Source organism: Sceloporus undulatus, chromosome 7 (genome assembly GCF_019175285.1).
Source record: "Sceloporus undulatus isolate JIND9_A2432 ecotype Alabama chromosome 7, SceUnd_v1.1, whole genome shotgun sequence".
NCBI classification, from domain to species: domain Eukaryota; kingdom Metazoa; phylum Chordata; class Lepidosauria; order Squamata; family Phrynosomatidae; genus Sceloporus; species Sceloporus undulatus.
In genome coordinates, this window is record NC_056528.1 from 26,449,118 (window position 1) to 26,468,342 (window position 19,225).

The 19,225-nt window shown below is 45.7% G+C and overlaps 2 protein-coding genes across 7 annotated transcripts in view; one reads left to right on the forward strand and one right to left on the reverse strand.

Moving 5' to 3' along the window:
* Window positions 1-3,919, forward strand: part of SH3GL1 (SH3 domain containing GRB2 like 1, endophilin A2) — a 31,397-nt gene extending 27,478 nt beyond the window's left edge. For all 5 annotated transcript variants that reach the window (XM_042478659.1, XM_042478661.1, XM_042478657.1 and 2 more), the window contains one exon: window positions 123-3,919. In XM_042478659.1, coding sequence (XP_042334593.1) covers window positions 123-319 — 197 coding nt within the window. In that variant the 3' untranslated portion in view covers window positions 320-3,919. The remainder of the gene's footprint in view (window positions 1-122) is intronic.
* On the reverse strand, window positions 3,784-19,225 carry MPND (MPN domain containing). 2 transcript variants are annotated; one of them, XM_042478656.1, is made up of 13 exons: window positions 19,041-19,225; window positions 17,174-17,391; window positions 15,328-15,558; window positions 14,561-14,690; window positions 13,306-13,381; window positions 13,073-13,169; window positions 12,383-12,455; window positions 11,108-11,184; window positions 10,408-10,576; window positions 9,194-9,264; window positions 6,977-7,066; window positions 5,682-5,774; window positions 3,784-4,623 (listed from the first exon to the last, which is right to left on the reverse strand). In XM_042478656.1, the coding sequence occupies exons 1-13, from the start codon at window positions 19,048-19,050 to the stop codon at window positions 4,537-4,539; spliced, it is 1,422 nt and encodes a 473-aa protein (XP_042334590.1). In that variant the 5' UTR covers window positions 19,051-19,225; the 3' UTR covers window positions 3,784-4,536. The 2 variants fall into 2 exon arrangements, with proteins under 2 accessions (XP_042334590.1, XP_042334589.1); XM_042478655.1 differs by having other exon boundaries at window positions 14,531-14,690.

Here is a 19,225-nt window from a genome sequence, read left to right on the forward strand (position 1 = left end):
AACCTTTTTAACAGTAAGTTAAAACAGTTTGGTGCTGCCAGGCCTTTACAGATGGTTGAGGTTATAATAACAACAGTAATAAGTACTGCTTCCTAATTGCTCCCTCTGGGCCTCTTCCCCAGCTCACTTGGACCAGCCTTGCTGCAAGGCGCTCTACGACTTCGAGCCTGAGAATGACGGCGAGTTGGGCTTCAAGGAAGGCGACATCATCACTCTGACCAATCAGATCGATGAGAACTGGTACGAGGGCATGATCAACGGCCAGTCGGGCTTTTTCCCCCTCAACTACGTGGAGGTGTTGGTCCCGTTACCTCAGTGAAAGGGCCACTCTCTCGTTTCTGACTTGCGTTTCTCTCTCCTTCTCTCCCCATCCCTTCCTCTCCTCTACCCACCTGGTCGGCCCATGGCAGACCGAGGAGAGAAAGAGAGAAGGCGTTCTTCTTTCCTCCTCCCCGCCTTTTACATTCCGTGGAGTAATTTCCTGACACTAATTTCCCACGCCGCGAGTGGGAACTTTCGTATTGCTGCAAAAATGTTACCAGAATGATGGGGGAAGCAGAAGCACAAGGGGGGGGGGGGGGCTCAAACTGACACCCTGGCCCTGTTCTGCTGTCTCCTTCCTTTTTTGTTTTCCTCCTGTTCCTTCAACTTCAGGATGTTAAGCCAAGTTATGCCAGTGGCGGGGATGGAGCAGGGAGGATTGGAAACATATTGCACTTATATGTTTGTGTGTTTCCTGTTCTGGTTTGTGATCAGCTTCTTGATATTTTTTCCTCCCCTGCTCCACCAACAAAGAGTTTGGTTTCTCTGGTTTCACCCCATGTGCGCACACACACACACACAAACAGCACACTGTGGGAAAAATCGGGGCTTGTGTAGCAGCCCATGGGTTCCCAAACTCTATCCCCTGCAAGTGTTTGGCCTTTAGCTTCCAGAATCCCCGACCGTAGGTGAAGATGGCTGACTCTGAGAGCTGAAGCCCCAAACATTTGGAGGGCCAGATTTTGGGAACCACTGTTAGCAATTATCAGGGGTGTTTTACTGCTGAGGGCTTCAGGCTGGCCTGAATCATAAATGTTGGTATGTCGGAGACAAGAAACAACTCCGCAAGAATTTAAGACCGGCTGCCTTGCTTTCCATCTATCTTCTGTGGGGCCAGTTTCTCTGAAAACACTACTAGGGAGCTTGTGTCTCTCTGCACCTTGAGAAATAGGACTCTTCTTCCTTGATCTTAAGAGCCATCTTGAATATTTCCGCCCCGCCATGTTTTCCTGAGGCAGCCTTTTCCCCCAGCTGGGGGACTCCTTGCAATCTCTTGGGACTACAACTCCTGTCATTCTCAGCCAGCCAGGTCGTGGATGCGAATTGTAGTAGTCCAGCGCATCTGGACGACTGCTGGTTGGTGTAAGGCAGTTGAAAGGGCTGAGGGGAAAGGGAGTAGCAATGGGACCTTGCTTCAATGTGAGATGTGGGCGTTGGGTGTCTCAGAAAGATGAGGTGGAAATATGGAAGCTTCTCTGTAGAAAGTGGGGCCACCTCTGGGCTGCTAGTCCTAGCCTTGTCTAGCCACCTGGAAACCTTTCTTCAGCACCAGCATTTTCTGCTCTTTGCTTCGTGGGTGGTTTTTAATAAGCTACCTTGCATGCATGAATGCAGTGTGGCAACCGGGACCGAGCCTCCAACAGCTTTCAGCTCCCAGGGGCAGGGAGGCTGGACAAAGGAGAGGGTGGGCTTCCCTGAGGCGATGCGATCGCAAACTTGGGCTAGCCCGCTTTTGAAAACTTGGGAAAGACCCATCCCAGAAGGAATAAGGCTGTATTTAGGAACAGCCAGATCCACACCCACAGCGTACCACCACTTTCAGCTTCAGGAGCCCAGTCACTGGGTGCTTCCCACTCAGGAGCCTGTTTTAACTCTCCAAAAGGTTTCCCCCAAAACTCCAGACACGCACAAATGATAAGCTCTCTAGTTCTTTCTCTATGTGCCTTGGCCTCCTTTTGAAGGGTGGCACCCCATCCAAAATCCTGGAGAGGTATAGTTGAAACGTATTTTCATTCAGTGGGTTGATTTTAGCTTGCAAATTGTTGTCAGGTCTCTGGCAAGAGAGGGGATGGCCCCATTTGGCAGGGATGTCGGTCTTTATGCCAACACTTTCCATTTGGTTTGGGGAGAGACAGTGGAAAGAACCCTCCCTTTTCTAAATCATTTGGCATGAAATTGTATTTTCTCCCCTGGTAAGGAATGTTCCACTTAGGATTTGCACCCAGGCAAACCCAAGGGCTGCCGTACGTTCTGGTTGGCACTTAATTCTTCCCACTAGTTGCTTTTCTTTCCGATTCAGCCTTGGTCTGAATGCAACTCTCTACTGGGGCAAAGGAACACCCCGACAGAATAGCTGAGCCATATTTAGCAGTACTTAAAACTTTATATATTCCCCATCCTAAATCTAGTGTCTTTACGGTGCTGCTTTCTCACTGCAGGCAGTGGGACCAAACCCAGCCATGATGAATTCTCCTTCCTCCATCTCTTTTTTTCCTGTAGGCTCAGAGCAGTCCATCGATTTGCTTCCTTCCTAGGGAAGCACCTTGATTTTTGCAGGGAGGTCATTCAGCCAGGTCTGTATTCTCTCTTCCATAAAAACATTAATAAAATGCTACCATCTTGGGGAAAGAAAGCCTGGTGTAAGCTTCAACATGGTGGTAGAATTCAGGCCAATGTAAACTTAGAGAGTGGGCTCTGCAGGGCCTAAGAGGTGGTGGCCCCAGGGTCAAACAGTCCTTTTAGCTCCCCAGGGCTGCTTGGAGTTGTGGCTAAGAATAGGGATATTAAAGCTGGGTAGTGCTGTGGTAGATTTCCAGGGACACTTTGGGGAAGAAGGATGTAAGTGTCAGTGGAAGAAACTGCAATATAAGTACAGTAGTACTTAAAACTGTATCTGAAAGAGAGAAATGGGCTAGCCTTTCCCACCTAGCATCATCCACCTTTCGGCTGCAGTCCCAGATATATAAATAGCTAATCCCCCCCCCCCCCGGCCCATTGGGTTTCTCCAGTATTTGACATACCTGTAATATTTATATTCATATATTTTATATATCTATATTTCAACCAACTTAATTTTGTAGTCGGGTCTCTCCGTCCCCTCGCCTGGTTACGTCTGTAGCCGCAGGGGATGGATGTAATTTGTAATCTTGTACAAGCAACTTATATGTATATAATATCCCTTTCCTTGCTGTCCTAATTCGGTATCTTTTCTTTAAATATCTTCACAAGACCTTCCGCACGTCTCCCCGTTTTCTTAACCAAGCACATTCGCGCCCAGTCTTCTCTTGTCTGTTTGGTCCCTAATGTGAATTTTGAGGTGTTGTCTGGATAGAATAAAAAGTTCCTTGGATCCTATATTTAACCCCCCTTCGTAAAAAAAAAACCTTCCTTCCCCAACTTACCTGGAATGAGTACCTTGCAGACTTATTTCTCTGTTGCAAGCATGTGTTTTGGAGGGGTCTGTGTGTGAGATACTTTCAGTGTGGGATAATTTTACTTTCCGGATCCAGTTGTTTTGCAATTGTACCCTACTTTTCCTTCTTACCTTGCTTTCCTCCTCACATCGTACATCTACCAGGACCACTAAATGTTTTGGGGGTGCAAAAGGACTGGACTTGTGTATATACCGACTCTCTTAATCGCTTACGTTGTCACCATGGGGTATAGCTCCAGGCACCGGATTTTGTTAAATGGAATGAAACAAGATTTTCTCTCTCTGGCCTCCCCCCAAAAAACAACACCTTCGTCTGGACAATTTATTGAGAAAGAAAACAAAAAGCACACCTTCTTTCATTCTTGTTCATGAATTATTTTTTTCTTCCGTTTCGTTTTGTATCCTTGAATTAAAAAAAATGAAAATATTAAATGTTTGAAGGCAGCCTGTTGGCCTCTTTTGCCTGTTTTCTAACAACACAGGAGGGGAATGGGACTCGTATTGGGCTTGGACTAACTTCCAAAATGAGAAATTGAATTTTGGCCCCAAAACCTGCCCTCGACTTATACATGAGGTCGACCTTTAGTCATGTATATACGGTACCACAGAGTTGGAAGGGGACCCCAGAGGCCAACAAATCCAACCCTTTGCTCAATGCAGGATCGCCAGCTAAAGCATTCCCAGCAGGGAGCGGTTCAGACTATCTTTGGAGAGGTCCAGCTGCCCCCTAAATGTGGTGATACTAGCTTGCCCACCCTCCGAAAGGATGAAAACTGGCACCCAGAAGTGATGTAATGTCACTTCCGATATTCCAAGGTAAAATTGGTCTCCATCCTCGACTAACTTCAAAAAGGTAGACCCCGGCTGCCAAGACTTTCCGCTACACCAAGGTCTCCTTCTAGACTAGGACAAATATTGGGACTTCAAGAAAAATGAAAACAGACTTGTACCCCCTTCTGACCCATCCACAATCCAACACGGTGTTGCGGCTCCCATGAGAGTATCCATCTCACTCTTAAACACACAAAGAAACAAGAATGACTTCTTTCCAGAGCCTGGCATCAGCTGCTGTGTTTGAGGACGCTGTAGACTTGTTCCAGGATGTGTCCGAAACCTTGGTCCTTTGGTGTCCTGGAAGCCAGAGAGCCCTGCAGAGAGAAAGTCCAGCAGTTTTCATCCAAACATCTCCAGCTACGATCAGATAAAATGGTTTTTAAAAAATCAAATGATATTGTACGTCAAAATGTCCACAAGGGGCACTTTTGCTATTTGGGGAGGATGTCCTAGAGAGGCCATTTATAGGGGAGCGATCCAATTTTCCAACCGTTGACCCTCCGCATTTGTGCTTTTGGCTTTTGGTGGGTCTGCTTGTTCACAGATTTGATGAATGTATACTCTCTACGAATCTCCAAATCCTCCAGCATGACTCTGCCAGAGGTTGACCATAGAGTTGCGACAGAGGACCTAGAGAGAACACTTCTCTAGGCATTTGTAATATGGTTCTACAGTCAACTTCAGGTCGATGTTGACTACAGGAGTTGCGTTGGAGGATTTTAGAGATTCCTAGAGAGGTCTTCTCTCAGGTTATAAAACATAGTACACCCATCCCTCCATATTTGCAGCTTTGATTATTCACGGATTTGATTAATATGTTCCCTCTAGGAATATCTAGGTCCTCCAGTGCAACTCTGTGGTCAACTTTAACTAAAAGTTGCACTGGAAGTCCTAGAGATCCCTAAAGAGAATACTATACTAGCCCTTTGTAGCTCCTCCAGTGCAACTCTGTGGTCAGTGTCTGTCGGACGTTGACCACAAGAGTTGCGCTAGAGGACCCAGAGATTCCTAGAGAGGTCTCCTCTTGGGTAAAACGTGGTGTTTTTGTTATTTGCGGTTTTTCCATATTCATGGGGGTCTTGTGCCCCTAACCCTAGCAAATAGGGAGAGACAAGTGTGTGTTGTTGTTTTTTTTTTCATTTGTGGTTTTCCCACTTTCACAGGGGTCCTGTGGTCCTAATCCCAGCGAATGTGGAGGGTCTGCTATACTTGGGATAGGGGCATTGGGTAGACTGTCACAGAGGCACCAATTATGGGTTCAAGTTGCTCCCATTTTGCAGAAATCGGTTCCAAAGAAGCCAACCTGCTTTGGCGGGAGACAAAGGCATGCTTGGAGAAGGCCATGTCTGCACCGTCATTGGTTTGTTCTTACCTTGAGCTTATCCAAGTAGGTCTGCTCCTGATTCCACATCTCTTGAAACTTCACCACGTCTGGAGCTCCTTTGTAAAACTCCACCAGCAACATCTAAAGGTGGGGATAGGAGACATAAGTGTAGGCTTTATTTCAGAGGAAGGAACTGGCGGAACCACCTCTGAGTAATCTTCATCTCTGTGAAATTCATGGGGTTACCATAGGTTGATCAGTGGCTTGAAGGCACCTATGCACAACCAGATCCCATCTGATCTTGGAAACTAAGCAGGCTCAGCCCTGGTTAGTCCTTGGATGGGAGACTGCCAATGAATACCTGTAGGCTGTATTTCAAAGGAAGGAACTGGCAAAACTACCTCTGAGTCTTCCTTGCCTAAAAAAACCCTCTGAAATCCAAGGGGTCAACAAGGGACTTGAAGCCACAGATACACACAGTGCCTAAAATGTCCTAAAGGCACTAGATCCCATCTCATCTTGGAAGCTAAGCAGGCTCAGCCCTGGTTAGTCTTTGGATGGGAGACTGCCAACAAATACCAGACACCATAGGCTTTATTTTGGGGGAAGGAACTGGCCAAACCACCTCTGAGTCTTCCTTGCCTAAGAAAACCCTTTGAAATCCATGGGGTCACCATAAGCCGACTTAAAAGCACACACACAACGCACTCCTGCCTTGGAAGCGAAGTAGGGTCAGCCCTGGTTAGTACTTGTATGGGGATCCCCAGTGTCTTCCTCTGAGGCTGAGAGAGTATGGCCAAGTAGGGATTCGAACCCAGATCTCCAGAGTCCTAACCCAGCGCTTAAACCACTCCACCACATTGGTTCTCCACTGAGTATTAACTCCATATATAACAACGTGAAACCACAAAACACTGTTAAATCAACACAGATCAATATACTTTAACATAAGGTACTATTTCATGCTGGGTTCCTTTTTAATCCATGAATCAGCCAGTCAGTCATGGAAGCTTTAAGAACAAATCCATTGTCACCTTGTAAAATTTTCACCAGTGTAGCCTAGGGGTTTGTGCGTCAAGATTACAACTCTGGAAAACCGGGTTCGAAACCTCGCTTGGCCATGGAAATCCACTGGGCAAGTCACACACTCTCAGCCCCAGAAAACCCCATGATAATGTCATCTTAGGGCCACCATAAGTCGGAAACGACTCAAAGGCACGTGACAACAAGATCTTGTTGCAACACATTTGGGGAGAAAGTGCATTTGATGCTACAGCGAGACAAATGTTAAGAAGCTTTGTAAAAACGCTGTAGTTCTTAAGATGGAGAGGAAGCCGGCATACCATCTCATGGAGAATGTCGTTGGTCAGGAACCCGTCTTGGACGTAGGTGACTTCCACTTCCATGGGGATGCCATAATCGTACGGTCTTTGCTGATGGAATAGAAGAGGGGGGGGGGGGAAACAATGAGACAAGTTTGAATCCCTTTCCCAATGCCGGCTGGTAGCTGTAATGTCAGCGAATCCACTCTTAGTTTTAACCTGCACTTTCAAGGACTGTTCTGAGGCCCCCTTGGACGAAAACCCATTTGCAATCCTACTGATCTAGAACCCTAGAGTTGGAAAGGACCCCAAGAGTCATCCAATCCAACCCCATCCTGCCATGCAGGAATATACCATCAATGCACTCCCGAATGGCCAATCCAGCCTCTGTTTAAAAAACCCCAAAGAAGCAATGTTCTGCTTTCAAACAGATCTTTCCATCAAGACGTTCTTCCTAATGTTTCGGTGGATATCTCTTTTCCTGCAGCTTGGATATAGGAGCCACCAGTTTCCACCGAGGTTTTTGAGGTACAAAACTGAGTGGGAAAGCTGTGGAGTTTACCCAAAGGGCCAAATAAATTTTGGATTCTAAAGGAGAAGCCAAGGCTTTTTGGAAGGTCGGCCACCGTTTATGGACTTTTCCAGCAATACGAAATCTAATCTGTGGCTATGGTTCGAGTCCCAGCTCAGCTGAGAAACCTATTGGATGGACCTTAGGCAAGTCACACTCTCCCAGCCTCAGGGGAAAGCCATCGCAAACCTCCTCTGAACAAATCATGGCACGAAAACCCCAGGATAGATTCACCTTAGGTTCGCCTTCATCATAAGTCGGAAAGGACTTGAAAGCACCCAAAAATGAACAGTTATTAGTGATTTTAATAGGATTGTTTAGACGTAGAGTGCTAATTTTTACCCTCTTGTTCATTTTTCTTTCCATTACAGTCAGAATTTAAGGGGGCCAAGGTCCTACTGTGTATTAGTTGCATGTCTTTTTATATAAAGGAGGGTACAAGAGACTTGGAACTCATTCACATTTCACAATCCATACAGCTTTGATGCCACTTAATAACTGATTAGACGATCCGGGGGTTTGTAGCTTAGCAAGGCGCTAGAGCAGTGGTGGCGAACCTATGGCACACGTGCCAGAGGTGGCACTCAGAGCCCTCTCTATGAGCACACGCACCATCGTCCTAACACAGACTTCACTAGAAATCCAGAGGGATGCGGCACATTGCAATAAATAAGTGGGTTTTGTGTAGTAGTTTGGGCACTCGGTCTCCATCACTGCACTAGAGCTCTCCAACTGAGAGTGCTCAATGCTTCCTCCCTGAACTGCAAATCCCAGGATTCCTTGGGCTGTGGCAATGGAAGTGGCCATGAAAGCAGAATATGGGCAATGAGACAGTTGCAGGGCTCCCCCTGGTGGCTTTATCCAGGAACTGCAGAACATCATAAACAAAACTGTATTCCTTGTGTTGTTGTTGTGTACCTTCAAGTCATTTCTGACTTATGGCAATCCTCTCCTGAGGTCTTCTTGGCAAGAGTTGTTCAGAGGAGGCTTGCCGTGGCCTTCATTGAGGTTGAGAGCAATAATAATAATAATTGTTATTGCGAGTGTGTGTCTTTGAGTCGTTTCTGACTTGTGGCGATCCTAAGACTATGCTATCCTGGGGTTTTCTTGGCCATATTTGTTCAGAAGAGGTTTGCCATGGCCTTCCCTGAAGCTGAGAGAGTGTGACTGGCCTATATTCACCCATTGGGTTTCCAAGGCCAAGCAAAAAAAGATTTCTGTTGGCATTAGAGCAAAGGTGGGCAACATATGGCTCTATAGGTGTTGCTGGGCTGCAATTCCCATCATCTTTAGAGCTGATGGGCACTGCAGTCTATCTGGAAGACCACAAGTCTTCTCCCTTGCAAAGTGTGCAGAAGCATTTTGCCTTCTCAACATATCAGTGTCCCTTGTCTAAGAAAACGCTAAGACATTTGTGGAAGTCCATAAGGGATGAGAAGATACATAGACACAAACCAGTGGCTTGGGGAAGCCAGGCGGTTTCCCAAGAGCCACGCTGGACCTATGAAAATGCTATATGTGTCCCACCACGCCATCCACAACCCTGGAATAGACAGTGCTAACCTACCAGATCAATCATCTGTACTAGATCAATAATCAGTACAAAATGGCTTGCTCAGTCCCCTCTCTCCTTGAGTTGGTTCATTGGCAGGGATTGCAGGACCTACCTCTGGAGGAGGCATGACCCAGAAAGGGGAGATCTTCGACTCCGCACCTTGGTTGCCTGGGAAGTAAGGCCCTAAAAGGACAAGCGCAGAAAGAACTTCCATGAATTAACTACAAACTGAGTTAAGTGCAACGTAACTGAGATTGTCCGAAGCAGGAGATCTCCATGGCTCCACCAACCCCTCCTTCTCTTTGCAGCAAATGAAATTACGGAACGCCTTGCTACCTGTTTTTCATCCCTTTCCAGAACAAAAGAAAAAGATGTAGGTCCTGATTCATATAACTGAGAAAAGAAACAACCAACAGAGCCAGGAGATGAATGAAAACCAAAATTATAACCAGATTTACTTGGGAGACCCGGAGCCGATTGGAAAGGAAAACATCATTTATTGCTTCAGCGTTCCCAGAGGAAATACATCCAAATTACTGGGACCCTGATTCCAAAAATGATCCAAGCTTTTATAATATTTTGAACAAAGAAAGCTACAAATTACATCTCATTGGTTATCTTTGAATTAAACCTTTACACCCCTGTATACTCATTGGATACTCTAATATTACACCTTGAGTGGTATCCATCAGTCCAACTATTATCTATATGTTTTTCTTTCACTGTCTCCAACTGTCTTGTATTACAACCCTTTTGTTTTGACTAATAGCTTAAAGCAGGAACCAATTCAGGGCCATTGCATTCCAAAGCCAAGGATCTGGCATGACCTGAAATAGCAACCTTGGATCTCAATACATTTCAGCACTATAATTTTCAACTCCTAAGTGAAATTCCAATTCAAATCTACCCTCTACAAAGTCATTTCCAACCCACGAACCTCTCGCAGGGTTTTCTGTGGCAAGTTTCTTTAGCGGGGCTTTGCTCTTGTTTTCCTCTGAGGCTGAGAGAGCGTGACTTCCTTATGGTCACCCATTGGGTTTCCACAGCCAAGCCAGAAATCTAACTCTAGCCTCCAGAGTCCTAGTCCAACATTCAAACCATGCTGCAGATTGAGCAAAACTGGGACCTGTTGTGCTGAGCCAAGACACCTGATTTATAATGTCAACCACATTAAATCTCCTGCCTTGGTTTGTTTTCCATCCATCTTGGTTTCCCAATGGGTCTGGCCCAAAGCAGAGCCCTAAAGAAGAAACCTTCCAAGAAGTCCCTATGGTAAGTCGGGGAAGGGTGGGAAATAGTTGGAGAAAGCCCGTCCTTATACCTTACCGCAGATGAGAGCCAAGCAGGGCTGGAAGCTGTTGCTGGTTCCCTGCAGCTTCAGCTGGTAGTCCATCTGGGTGTCGATGTCCTGCAGCGAAGGGAGAGCGTAACCAAAAGGGTGGCTATGGTACCAGCCCACCAAGGAGAGCCCTCGGAGGAAGAGGTTCTGGCAGATCTGGAAAGGAGAGAATCACAGAATTGGAAGAGAGCACTAAGGATCATCCACTCCAACGTCATTCTGCCATGCAAGAAGACACCACCAAAGCCCTCCTTGTGACAGATGCCCACCCAGCCTCCGTTTGAGAAGCTCCAAAGAAGGAGACTCCATCATGCCTCCTGCAAACTCAGTCCTCACTTTAGTGCTCAGTTGTATATCTTTACTCTTTAGGATCTTGTTCTTTCATGGCTACCCTTTGCATCCCTAGTAATCTTCTGAGCCTTCTTATGTTGGTGGGGAACATGATGGCTTGGGCGATCCTCACTTTGGTGCTCAGTTGTCTACCTTTACTCTCCAGGATCTTCTCTAGATCTTTCATAGCTTGCCCTCTCCATTCTTAGTCGTCTTCTTATTTCTTGACTGCAATCACCATTTTGAACAATGTTTGTTCCTGAAGATGGATGGCTCCCACAATTGTCCACCCTTTCACTTACATACACACAGAGAGAGAGATACACACACCTCTTAGTATCACCCCTATAGCCTCACCTCCTCCTCCACAGTTGCGGCCAGGTCCCCATCTCCGAGACGAGATCGGCAAGGAAATGCCCTCAGTACTGTCAACACTGAAAGAGAAATTGAGGATGAAGAAGGGATAGATTTGCCCTGCCCTGGATAGTTTATGGTGTGCCTTCGACTCATAAACCTATCCTGGGATTTCCTTGGCAAGCTTCATAGAATCATAGACTCATAGAGTTGGAAGAGACCACAAGGACCATCCAGTCCAACCCCATTCTGCCATGCAGGAACTCTCAGTCAAAGCATCCCTGACAGATGGCCATCCAGCCTCTGCTTAAAGACCTCCAAAGAAGGAGAGTCCATTACTCTCCAAGGAAGTGTGTTCCACTGTCAAACAGCCCTTACTGTCAGAAAGTTCCTCTTAATGTTAAGCTGGAATCTCTTTTCCTGTAGCTTGCATACATTGCTCTGGGTCCGATTCTCTGGAGCAGAAGAAAACAAGCTTGCACCATTCTCAATATGACATCCCTTCAAATGTTTAAACAAGGCTATCATATCATACCAGTTTGTCCAGGTTGGACCACATAACACCTATCCTAAAATCTCTTCACTGGCTGCCGATCAGCTTCCGGGCGCAATACAAGGTGTTGGTTATCACCTTTAAAGCCCTACATGGCTTGGGTCTGAGTTACTTGCAAGAATGCCTCTCCCTACACAATCTGCACTCTCCGAACAGCTGCGAAGAATCTATTAGAACATCAACCAACCAGATTTGTAACGGCTTCCCAAAGAGCCTTCCCTATGACTGCTCCGAAATTATGGCATAGTCTTCCGGAAGAGATCCGTCTTATTGCCTCCTTGGAAGCATTTGAGAGGCACTTAAGATGGATCTCTTCCGGCAAACATACCCCCCTGACCTCCTGTAAGGAATACTATTTCCACTTTCTGACCATTGTATAATTGTATTGCATTGTACTGTTATATGACGGTGATTAGTTTTAATGTCATTATTTTTAATGTAATTATTTTAATACTATAAAAACTTGGTTCGTTTTAGAATCGTGGTCCCAGAATTTGGAATATGAATTTCCTCTGGGAACAACAGCTCCAGCTGAACATAAACATGTTTCCTTTCCAATCCAGCTCCTTGATCTCCCTGCTGATTTCTGGTTTTAAAATAATCAGTAATCAATAATCGATAACAATACATGACCAGTATCGACAATACTCTCTGCTGAGTTTTGACACACAGTTTTCTGCAACATCCTGACTTAGTCCAAACGTAACTCAGCAGAAGTTACTTACGTTGGCTGTTGATGTCCCATCGGCCGCCCAGGTAACCAACCACTTCGCTTTTGGTTAAATGACTGTGAAAGTCCTAAGAGGAAGGAGATTTCTATAGGTTTTTATAGCCAAGGAGATTTCTTCTGAGCTGATTCAAATTAAGCTATTAATCCCTGGATTCTATAGGATGGTGCTACATCACTTAAAGAGGCACCGAAGTGCATTATTTCGACAATGTAGACACACCCGGCAACCGAGTCAGCTCTGGGTAGGCTTATCCATATAATTTAAAATTGGGAATTCAGGTGATGGATAAATGTGGATTGTTTTAAAATGTGGACGCCTTATTAAACTGATTCATAGTTTAACTGATGTTGTGTATTGTTGATCTGTTGTTCACCGCCTCGAAAAGCGGGTAAGAAATGTATTATTACGGCTGGGCCTCCATATCCACGGATTCTTTATCCACAGATTCAACCATCCACGGCTTGAAAATATTCCCATACACACACATACACATATTCCAAAAGGCAAACCTTGATTTTGCTATTGTATGTAAGGGACACCATTTTACAATGCCATTGTAATGAATGGGATTTGAGCAGCCACAGATTTTGGGATCCATGGGAGGGTTCTGGAACCAAACCCCAATTGTTGTTGTTGTTGTTGTTGTTGTTGTTGTTGTTGTTGGTTTCATTAAGCATTACATACCAGTAGCAGAAGGACGTTGCTGGAGATAGCGACATTGAAAGGCTGGAATTTGTTAAGAGCTGCAAAGGAGGTCACTTCTACCAAAGTGTGAGGACTCCTGCAGCGGAGACAAAGCGCACTGCAAATCACAAGGACTAGAAGCATTGCTTTCTTAAAAAAGGAAATCATGGAATGGAATAGTTTTTGCCACATTTCTCTTTGCGGGGAAGGTAGTTCCCCTACATCCTTTATACCTGGCAGAATCTCGATTCCCCAAGTTGCAATAGCGGACCGGTACTCGGTTCCGATAGTCTAGCTTCTTGCTGTGATCTGGAAAGAAAGGGAATGGGGGAAAGGAGAGGAGGAGGAATGAATCTTGCCCTTTCCAGTCGTCTCAGGCAAAAGCAAACTGCTGCATCCTTTCCTAGCTTATGTTGTTGGGCCACGCATGTCCCCGTTTTCATCTGTGAAGCATTGGAGGGCATGTCTTATTTTTGCCTCCCTGCTTTGTGCATATGGTTTCGGTGTGTGTGTGTATGTGTGTGTGTGTGTGTGTAGACTACTTCATTCAATCGTTTGTTTATTTTGTAGAGTGACGAAATAAAAGTACAGGTTGAGTCTCCCTTATTTGGAATCCGAAATACACTTGTCCCTCCCTATTTGCTAGGGTTAGGGGCACAAGGCCCCTGTGAATACGGAAAAACTGCAAATAACACAAACACCATGTTTTTAACCTGAGAGGACACCACTCTGGGAATCTCTAGGTCCTCCAGGGCAACTCTGTGGTCAACGTCCGACAGACACTGACCATAGAACTGCGCTAAAAGAGCTACAAAGACCTAGTAGAGTTTCCTCTCTAGGAATCTCTAGGTCTTTCAGGGCAACATTTAGTTAAAGTTGAACATAGAGTTGCACCGGAGGACCTAGATATTCCTAGAGATAACATATTAATCAAATCCATGAATAATCAAAGCCGCAAATATCAAAGCTGCAAATATGGAGGGATGAGTGTACTCCAAAAGTGTCCACAGGGGTGACACCTTTGCTTCCCAATGGTTCGGTGCACACCGACTTTGTTTCATGCACAAGACTATTAAAAATAGTGTGTATAAAATAACGTGTAGCCTATAAGGTGTTTAACAAAACAATAAATGAATTTCATGTTTAGACCTGGGTCCCATCTCCAAGAGGTCTTATTATGTACATGCAAATGTTCAGAAATCAAAAACATTTCTGCTCCCAAGCATTTTGGATGAGGGAGACTCAACCCGTAACATGAATAAAAAGGAATTATTTATTTGGGACTGACGCAGGGATGGCACATTGTTCAGTGTAAGGCAACCAGGGATCAACATCCAGCTCCTTTTGATAGGAAAGGGCAAAATAACTAGAAACAACCCCCAAATATCTGGGCAAACCCTGTCTTGGTACTAAGCTTCACTTGAAACCAAGATGTTCAGTTAACAGTCTCATGCTTACCTGTGCCATGCAATTCTGCGAGGCTTTTACCTTGCTGTTTTCGGGTCTTTTCTTCCACTTTCTTGCCCAGCAAGGACTCTGAGAGGGACGACTTGACCCCTTTGGCCTCGTCTTCCTCCTCCTCTGCCAACTCTTCCTCTTCTCCTTCACTCACCAAACTCTGCCGGGTCCGGAGAGAAAGACACATAAAAATAAGTTAACCCCAACCCTCTCTTTGTAACAGGGGTCCCCGAGTTATTTGGAGCTTCGAGATTCGGAGACATTGGAGGTGTCATCCCAGAATGGATGCCATGGAAGGAGATGACCATAAACAATTTGTCTGGCCACATGCCAAAATGGCTGTCATGGAAGGCAAGGGGATGCCCATAGTCAGTATTGCTGGCTGTGCCCATCTTGGCATTCACAAAATGCCCCCTATTTCCTGCAGAAGGAAAGTTGGCAAGGTTCGATTTAGGCCATTCATTTGCCATCTTGCTGTTGAGTGCCTTCAAGTTGTTTCTGACTTGCGCCAACCCTAAGGTGAACCTATCCTGGGGCTTTCTTGGCCAGATTTGTCCAGAGGAGGTTTGCCATGGCCTTCCCCTGAGGCTGAGAGAGTGTGACTTGCTTGGGTTTCATGGCCAAGCTGGAAATCAAACCCTGGTCTCCAGAGTCATAGTCCAGCACTCAACCCTCTACTCCATTCAAACCTTTCAACATATCACAGATGAAAACAAGGATGGATGTCACCAAGTAACACTAGATTGTGGTCAAGGGAAAGAAACAAGGTTGCATGGTATGGTGGGGGAGAGATTCACCTCCTCTGCAGGGGGAGCGTTGGGCTGGTATTTCTTCAACCAGACAGCCTTGTACTGGTCCAACTTCTGGCCCTTGTATTTGACCGAAGCCCAGCCGCAGCCGGACTTCTTGGCCGGATTGACCAGCTTTTTGCAGTAGGTTGCCCAGGCGCTGGGGGAGTTGAAGACCTGCCCCGTCTCCTGCCAAACAATCTTGCCGTCCGTCAGCAAGTCGCCCAAGAACTTCTTCCCCTGTTTTAAATCACAGAATTGTAGACTCATAAAGCTGCAAGGGACTCCAAGGGCCATCCAGTCCAACCCCATTCTGCCATGCAAGGAAGACACCATCCAAGCCCTCCCTGAGACAGATGGCTATCCAAAAGAAGGAGATTCCAGCACCCTTTGAGGCAGCGTCTTCTACTGTTGAACAGCTCTTACCATCAAGAAGTTCTTCCTAAGGTGGGATCTCTGTTCCTGGAATGATCAACTCTGTGGGTCTAATGTTCAGACAAAATCTGCTCTCCTGTAACTTGAAACCCCAACAGACTGCCTGGGAACCTTCTCTTTGGTGGACCCTTCTCTTTAGATCAAGTCTAAACAGAGGCTGGATGGGCATCTTCCAGGCGTGCTTTAGTTGTGGATTCCTGTATGGCAGGGGGCTGAACTAGGTGGCCCTTGGGGGTCCCTCCTAGCTCTGATTCTAATTTAAAGTCCATAGAGTCATAGGATCCTAGAGTTGGAAGAGACCCCAAGGGTCATCCAGTCAAAACCCATTCTGCCATGCAAGAAGATACAAGCCAAGCACACCTAACAAATTCCAATCCAGCCTTTGTTTAAAACCTCCAAAGAAGGAGACTCCACCACTCCAAGGAAGCCTCTTTCACTGTCAAACAGCTCTTACTGTCTTAGGAAGTTCTTCCTAATGTTTAGACTGAATCTCTTCCCTGTTCCCATTGCTCCATGTCCTAATCTCTGGAGCAGCAGAAAACAAGCTTCCTCCATCCTTGATATGGGGGAGTCAGATCACAAAGAGGGTGGTTTTTGGGGTGGCTCTCTTGTCGCATGTTAACCTTCTCTTTTAAGGCTAAACCTATCCAGCTCCCTAAGCCACTCCTTATAGGGCTTGGAGGTTTCCAGACCTTCCACCACTTTGGCTGCCCTCCTCTGGATCTGCTCCAGTTTGTCCACATCTTTCTTGAATTGTGATGCCCACAAATGGACACATTATTCCAAGTGAGGCCTGACTAACCCTGGCACTATGATGTCCCTTCATCTAGACATTACACTCCTATTGCTGCAGCCTAGAATTGCATTGGCTTTTTAGCTTCTGCATCACACTCTTGGCTCACGTTCAGCCTGTGATCCACAAAGCCTCCTAGGCCTCACTCCCACTACCTTTTAAACCAGATAGCAATTCAGTTTGAATCAGTTCAAACGACCCTGGTTCCCACTTAAATCGATTCGCTGAAGCGATTCAGGGGGAGGGGGGCATGCACCAGACCCATTTAACCTATGTCTTTTTGGTGCTGATTTTTTTTGGGGGGGGGGCATCTTTTTCACCAAATCAATTCAAACACAAGCATGAACCACAAGCGGATCGGAATTGGTTCAAATTTGCCCTTTGGCCGGCTGGAGCCAAATCATTTTGAATCGATTCATTCGTGAATGCGAACCACAAGTGGGTTATTGTGATGCCAGAAAATGACAGAAAATGCAATTGGGGCAAATGTAGTATAAACCACGCTCCGATTTTGGATCGATTCAGATCACACACCGATTTATCTGTAGGTGGGAATGAGGCCCTAGATCCCTTGGCCTTCTGCTAAATCCTTTTGGAGAGCAAATGGAAACTGGAAGGCCTTCTCACCAAGTAGTAAATAGAAAGCACCCCTTCTCCAGGTTCGATCAGTCCATCTTTGAGGAGGACACGCAAAGTGATGCCACGGCGGGTCAAGATGCAGCAGCCACGTCCTCCAGGAATGAATTTCCCCACGTTCTCCGTCTCTGGGTCCTCTAGACTCGTCTCGAGCTCTTCCTCATCTTCTTCCAGACATTCGTCTCCACCAAGAGATTCAGCGTCCAGAACTGAGAAAGCAAAGACAAAGGAATAAATCAGAAGAATGGAAACAGGCCAAGAGAGGATGTGCAAATTTAATTGTCAGCATGGAGTAAGAGCAGGGCTTTGTCTTAAAGCCGCTGGGAGCCAAATTGATTTCATCCAAATCTGCACAGCGGTGTGGTTTTAATCTGTATGAACTGGTTTCAAATCGTCTTGTTCCGACTTGCTGAATTGTCTAGTGGGCTTTTAGTCTGTTTATATTATTCTTAACAGTCTTAAATGGTTTAAAGCTGTTTAAAGCAGGGACGGGCAACTGGGAAAGGATACTGGGAAACAGAGAGATGAATGCAAAGTGTCTACTGAGTGGTTGGGGTGAAAGAAGGAGGACGAAAAGAGAGGCAGGGATTGTTGTTGTTGTTGTTGTTGTGTGCCTTCAAGTAGTTTCTGACTTATGGCAACCCAAAGGGGAACCACTCTGGGCAAGATTTGTTCAGAGGAGGTTTGCCATGGCCTTCCTCTGAGGCTGAGAGAGTGTGACTTCTTGCCCAAGTGGGTTGTATGGCTCAGCCAGAAATCGAACCCTGGTCTCCAGAGTCATAGTCTGACACTCAAACCACTACGCCAGGCTGGCTATGGAGATAGTTAGTTTAGATAGGAAAGAAGGAAGGATAGATTAGATTAGATTAGATAGATAGATAGGATGAGATAAATACAGTAAATTAGAGCTAGGATAGGATAGAGAGAAAGGTAGGATAGTATAGACAGAATAGTTTAGGAGATAGAGAGAGATGACATGCTAGATAGGTAGATAGAAGGTATAGAAGAGGAGAGGAGAGGAGAGGAGAGGAGAGGAGAGGAGAGGACAGGCTAGATAGCCTAGATGATGATGATGATGATGATGATGATGATGATGATGATGATGATGATGATGATTTCCTTTCTCCCAAAATAGGGACTCAAGGCCTTGAACATCATGTATGGCTATAGTGTGGGCCCTAAACAAACTGAAAGCATATTTATGGGGGAGAAAGTTTGTAATAAAAAAACCCGATCACTCGCCATTACGTTGGCTGAACCAAAGGTAACAACTGTAAATTATTGAGATGAGTTTAATACTCCAAGATTTTGACTATTCAATCCAAAACGTAAAGGGTAAAGAAAATATTGTAGTTTGCCACGACAGACCAGAAATGAATAAAATGGAAGAACATATATATATAGTAGTAATATGACATGTATATAATGTATAGGATATGAATAGGTTAAGAGAGAGAATAGGATAGACAGGGAGATAGACGGAGTGAAAGAATAGAATAAGAGAGGATAGGGAGAGAGAGAGGATAGGATAGATATGATAGATATGATAGATTAGATAGGATTGTGCAGAAAGAGAGATAGAGAGATAGGATAGATAGAATAGGTTAGGAGAGAGAGAGAAGGATATGATAAGATAAGATGGGATAGGATAGGATAGGATAGGGAGGGAAAGAAAGAGAAAGAAGGAAAGATAGATAGATAGATAGATAGACAGATATTGGGGCTGGGTGAGAGAAGAAGGACTGGGATACATCCTGGATCCCACTGAGCGATGAGGCAGTCCCCTCCTCTCTCTTTTCTTTCTTTCTTTCTTTCTTTCTTTCTTTCTTTCTTTCTTTCTTTCTCACTCTCCCAGTACCTGCCGCCATTGGGTGCCTGGCCTTCTCTCTTCCTCTTCTCCTTCTCCTCCTTCTTGCTCCTCTTCCTCTGTCCAGGTTGGATGCTCCATCCCCCGGCAGAGAGGCCTGGGTTTCTCCCTGCCTTGCCTTGCCCTTAGCCTGCTCTGCTGGAGATGGGAGAGAAAGAGGGAAGGAAGGAAGGGAA

Excerpts from the sequence above, each read along its gene's own strand:
- MPND (XM_042478655.1), bottom strand. Across the intron at positions 7,067-9,193 it reads GGGTCATGCCTCCTCCAGAG|CAAAGACCGTACGATTATGG; the intron begins GTAGGTCCTGCA and ends CTATTCCATCAG. Across the intron at positions 4,624-5,681 it reads CCTACTTGGATAAGCTCAAG|GGCTCTCTGGCTTCCAGGAC; the intron begins GTAAGAACAAAC and ends TTCTCTCTGCAG.